The sequence below is a fragment of the Schistocerca cancellata genome, chromosome 6 (assembly GCF_023864275.1).
Source record: "Schistocerca cancellata isolate TAMUIC-IGC-003103 chromosome 6, iqSchCanc2.1, whole genome shotgun sequence".
NCBI classification, from domain to species: domain Eukaryota; kingdom Metazoa; phylum Arthropoda; class Insecta; order Orthoptera; family Acrididae; genus Schistocerca; species Schistocerca cancellata.
The window spans coordinates 402,060,101-402,066,100 of NC_064631.1; the positions used below are offsets into that span (position 1 = coordinate 402,060,101).

Below are 6,000 nucleotides of genomic sequence, written 5' to 3' on the forward strand. Positions count from 1 at the left end.
ATTTTACTCCTTGCCTCTTGTTAGTAGAAAGATCGACTGTCGTTAACTTGTGTGTCAGCTCTGATTGTTCTGACTTTTTTCGTCTTAGCCATCACGCGAGAGATATACAGGGCGGTCCATTGATCGTGACCGGGCCAAATATCTCACGAAGTAAGTGTCAAACGAAAAAACTACGAAGAACGGAACTTGTCTAGCTTGAAGGGGGGAACCAGATGGCGCTATGGTTGAACCGCTAGATGGCGCTGCCATAGGTCAAACGGGTATCAACTGTGTTTTTTTAAAATAGGAAACCCCATATTTTATTACGTATTCGTGTAGTACGTAAAGAAATATGAAGGTTTTAGTTGGACGACATTTTTCGCTTTGTGATAGATGGCGCTGTAATAGTCACGAACATATGGCTCACAGTTTTAGACGAACAGTTGGTAACAGGTAGGTTTTTTAAATTAAAATACAGAACATAGGTACTTTTGAACATTTTATTACTGTTGTTCCAATGTGATACATGTACCTTTGTGAACTTATCATTTCTGAGAACGCATGCTGTTACAGCGTGATAACCTGTAAATACCACATTAATGTAATAAATGCTGAAAATGATGTCCGTCAACCTCAATGCATTTGGCAATACGTGTAACGGCATTCCTTTCAACAGCGAGTAGTCCGCCTTCCGTAATGTTCGCACATACAATGACAATGCGCTGACGCATGTTATCAGGCGTTGTCGGTGGATCACGATAGCAAATATCCTTCAACTTTTCCCACAGAAAGAAATCCGTGGACGTCAGATCCGGTGAACGTGCGGGCCATGGTGCTTCGACGACCAATCCACCTGTCGTGAAATATGCTATTCAATATCGCTTCGATCGCACGCGAGCTATGTGCCGAACATCCACCATGTTGGAAGTACATCGCCATTCTGTCATGTAGTGAAACATCTTGTAGTAACATCGGTAGAACATAACGTAAGAAATCAGTATACATTGCACCATTTACATTGCCACCGATAAAATGGGGGCCAATTATCCTTCCTCCAATAATATCGCAACATACATTAACCAAGGTCGCTGATGTTTCACTTGTCACAGCCGTCGTGGGTTTTCCGTTGCCCAATAGCGCATATTATGCCGGTTTACGTTACCGCTGTTGGTGAATGACGCTTCGTCGCTAAATAGAACGCGTGCAAAAAATCTGCTATGGTCCCGTGATTTCTCTTGTGCCCAGTGGCAGAACTGTACACGACGTTCAAAGTCGTCGCCATGCAATTCCTGGTGCATAGAAATATGGTACGGGAGCAATCGATGTTGGTGTAGCATTCTCAACACCGACGTTTTTGAGATTCTCGATTCTCGCGCAGTTTGTCTACTACTGATATGCGGATTAGCCGCGACAGCAGCTAAAACACCTACTTGGGTATCATCAGTTGTTGCAGGTTATGGTTGAAGTTTCACATGTGGCTGAACACTTCCTGTTTCCTTAAATAACGTAACTATCCGGCGAACGGTTCGGACACTTGGATGATGTCCAGGATACCGAGCAGTATACATAGCACACGCTTGTTGGGCATTTTGATCACAATAGCCATACATCAACACGATATCGACCTTTTACGCAATTTGTAATGTATCACGAAGAAAATACCGTCCGCACTGGCCGAATGTTACCGTGATACCACGTACTTATACGTTTGTGACTATTACAGCGCCATCTATGGCAGCGCCATCTAGCGGGCCAACCATAGCGCCATCTGGTTTCCCCCTTCAAGCTAGACGAGTTTCGTTCTTTGTAGTTTTTTCGTTTGACGGTTATTTCGTGAGATATTTGGCCCAGTCACTATCAATGGACCACCCTGTTATGAGGAGTAGTATGTTGTCTCTTGTAGAGACTGCCACTGGAGATTAGATTGTTGAGGATGTGCTAAACAACTTCATGTTTACTAATCGTTTACATGACGAAACGTGGCACTCTTCATTAGATCTACTACACATATTCTGTAAGTCTTTTTCGCAAAAAGGACGCCAAAATGATGAAAAATACGCAGTAACCAAGCAACAATTATTCTTTTGCACCTGTCCTTTTACGAGTCACGATTAATAACAGTTTATAGGTGTACAGGTTTTCCATAATAATCTTTCAGTTAAATCGTGTTTGAGAAGACAGAAGGGGCTACACATATGTAATACTTGAAGGTTCTGTTTTCAGCTAGTTGAAGTTCGAAGACCCAATGATTTTGACCTAAACGCTACATTTATAATTGTAATTATAGAAAAGGGCCAAAACAGTGATCTGAAACCCCGTAAAAACACAAAATATATGTTCGTAAGAAAACTGGACACAATCCACAAGATAATTAGCGGCACGAAAAGAATATAAAATTGTGTGTCTAGCCTTACATCTGATCAAAGTCTGCTGCCTCTAATTCCAGTAAAAATGTTCTTACAAACAGAGTGTGAGCGCTGTTCTGCCCCACATGATTGCTATTCGGATGTTTAATGGAAGCGATCACACGCTTGTGACGCTCGTACTAACTGCTTGTTACGCGTTCTGTGGCTCATGATCGTGTCATTCCTCGCAAAGACAAACAGAGTATGTACTGCTGTGGTAACCTGGACACGTACGGGAACAAATATGCGGGATGGAAGCGCCAAGCTTTTGCAAGTGTCTTTTGAGCCGCGGCAAAGTACGACAGCATCACATGAGTTTTCCAAGTCATTTGTGTGTAAATATAAGCCGAAAATTCTCTCAAAATACGCAACTGCGTATTTATTTCACTGAGAATATTGCTTCACTGCCGCATGTGTGTGTGTGTGTGTGTGTGTGTGTGTGTGAGAGAGAGAGAGAGAGAGAGAGAGAGAGAGAGAGAGAGTTTTTGCAGAGGATATTAACTTGGGGGACAATTTGGCTGTCTCTATTTGACGTGAAAATGTGCTAATAAAATTGTAACAAAGCAATTAAACAGATTGACGTGATAAAACGGATGAAAACTTGAACTTTATATAGTCTGTGACTCGCAATGTAGAATTTATCAACAAACAAACAGATAAATCTATAAGAGGAAAAGCTGTAGCTGTTAAAAAATATTACCCTAGTTAGGCAATGGACTTTACGCAGAGTGCACTGCAGTTTCATGATGTCCCCTTTTAATTAATTGATTATGTGGTGACGGAGTTATTCTACTACAAATATAATTCGAAGACATACAAGCATCAGTTTACGATCCTGAGCAAAGCAGTAGCGATATTTTATACGACATTTATAGGAATTGCAATTATAGCCCACTGTTACCACATCTGACACCTCAGTCAAATTTTGACTAGCTTGTTGTGTGTTTCTACAAATCAGACACGTGATACCAATTAACAACAGCATTTGCCGTGAGAATTTAACTACAACTTATTAAGTAACATGAAAAATAACGATCGTAATCTTGAGAACGTGCACTAGGCCAGTTTGAACTGCGTCTGTTGTTTTAATACCTGCACCGCAAACCATCCAAGAAGTATCTAGAGAAGTGTAATCGACTGCTTTATTGCGCTCACGGTGTGTATATGAGTATTGATAATCGCAGAGTATTCCCGGCTGGATATAGATGAATTAGCAGTAAAAAGAAAAACAATTTAGGTGCTTATTCCTGCAGAATAAATTTTCTGCCAGCGTATATGTTATACAACTTTCAAAACTGAATAAGCACTAATTATTTCGCATATTTATAAAGCTGATGATGAACAATACGTAAACAACTGCGTATCGAACGTGGTAGACGGATATTTTTAGTGCAGCAAAAACTGAAGTAAGTAGATAAATCAGAAAAAATTAAGCGAATTAATAACTCGTAGTGACTAACACGCGGGCGTCGTTCATTTGCAAACACACTCACACGATTAATAATCGATATTCCTAGCAGTAACATGGTGGCGGTTGTGGCAGCATAGGAATGACTTACTTGGAATTTTTTCTATTGTAGTGCTGGGCAGTTGAGAATGTGAACAGCGCGTAGCATTGCGCAGTTGGATGTGAGCCGCCAGCAGTGGTGGATGTGGGGAGAAAGATGGCAGAATTTTGAGAGCGGACGATCTGGACGTGTGTCCATGAGAAAGAGTAAATTTGTAATACTGTGTATCATGAACTGATATATATATATATATATATATATATATATATATATATATATATATATATATATATGATGACTTTTGAATATTATTAAAGGAAATAGATTGTTTGTTCTCTATCAAAATCTTTCATTTGCTAACTGTGCCTATCAGTAGTTAGTGTCTTAAGTAGTTAGAATCTTTTATTTAGCTGGCAGTATTGGCACTCGCAGTATTGCAGTAGTTCGAGTAACAAAGATTTTTGTGAGGTAAGTGATTCATGAAAGGTATAGGTTATTGTCAGTCAGGGCCATTCTTTTGTAGGGATTATTGAAAGTCAGATTGCATTGCGCTAAAGATATTGTGTGTCAGTTTAGTGTTGAACAGAATAAGTGAAGAGAGGAATGTCTGAGTAGGTTCAGTTCTGCTCAGCTGTTTGAAAATCAAATAACGTAAGAGGTTTATCAGCACAGTAATTCATAAATTTTTCTAAGGGGAGGTTACACAGTAAGCGAATTTGCATACATCCCTCCGATGAAAAACAAGTAGATGAGCCCTGGGCAAAGTTTACTGTCGATCTTCACAATGACGAAATGTTCTAGCACTAACGCAAAATTTCTCGAGTTGTTTCTGAAGTACAACGGTGGCTATCAGCTACAAACGGAAACGCAGAGAGCGGGCAATAGGTTCGGAGTTCCATCCAGCTGCAACTATTGTCTTGTGTCCAGTTTGAGTAAAATGTTATACCCACTAGGTAGCCGTACAGTGAACACAGGAATACATTACATGACAGTTTCTATCACTCTTGCAGCTTGTCAATTCGTAAAATCATTCTTTATGTGGAAGAAAAACATGGTGTTAAGCAGGACCTACACTTCGAAATTTTTAATAAAAATAAAATAACTTTCAGAATACGTGCCGTAAATGTCGCCATACCACCAGAACTAAATTGCCTCCTGTGTATTGGCTTTCCATTACTAGGAGTATCTCAGCGGTGAATATGAGTGCGGCAATTCTCACCAACAGATAAGATAAATATTTACATGCTATTAACATTGCCGAATCTGATGAAACACGACGTTTTATGAGAAATTTCAGTATTTTTATGATGGAACACTGTAGTTTCGAATCTTACACACTAACTGACAATACGAATATATAATTTAAGCCATGCGCCGATTCTAATTAGATGTTATCGTAATAGAAGTACATGTATGCGTGTGTTTATTACAAGCGAAAGTAAATTGGGGAGAGTGCAAACGGGTGGCTCGCAGAAGAAAAGACGCTAACTGAGATGCCAGGGTAGGCCAATACTTACCTTCTGCCGACCCAGCTGCTGTTGCGGAACACTGTGAGGTAGATTCTGCACGCAGCTCTTTATATACGGCTCAGGGATCAAGTTTTGCAAGTCACTCGCCTCACGTGACGAAGCACGAGATATAGAAGATACTCTGTCCTCAGCAGCATTTAAAAGCCTCACAGTTGTGTGCATTACTCCTCTGCAAACACCTCTGCCGCCGATTTGCCACTGTTACACACGTTACTGAACAGCTTTGCGAAGTCCATTTGGATGTCTCCTGTGATCCCGCACATCCACATCTGAACTCCTCAAGCTACGGTATGGGCTGTTGGGAGGGTACATGGTTTACTAGCACCATCTTCTCCTGTCCTTTTCTCTTTGTAGATGAAGCACGAGAATACAAAGAACTTGGGTGCCACACATAATTCGCTCGATTTTCCTTAGTATCCATCGCAAAGCGAGACTGTGACTTACTCATAAGACCCGAGTGGGCTTTCGTAGGACTTCGTTAGAAGAAGAGGTAATTGTTGGAAGGAGGGCATTCAGACATTCGCCTGGCATCTAGAGGAAACGAATAAAAAATCTTTGTCAAAGCCGGAAATTAACTTT

General features: G+C 40.6%; 1 protein-coding gene across 1 annotated transcript in view; it reads right to left on the reverse strand.

Moving 5' to 3' along the window:
• The window catches only part of LOC126088350 (cytochrome P450 6k1-like), a 29,036-nt gene extending 23,453 nt beyond the window's left edge, over positions 1-5,583 (reverse strand). The window contains exon 1 of the mRNA XM_049906486.1: positions 5,410-5,583. Coding sequence (XP_049762443.1) covers positions 5,410-5,583 — 174 coding nt within the window. The remainder of the gene's footprint in view (positions 1-5,409) is intronic.
• Between the last annotated feature and the right edge of the window lie 417 nt (positions 5,584-6,000).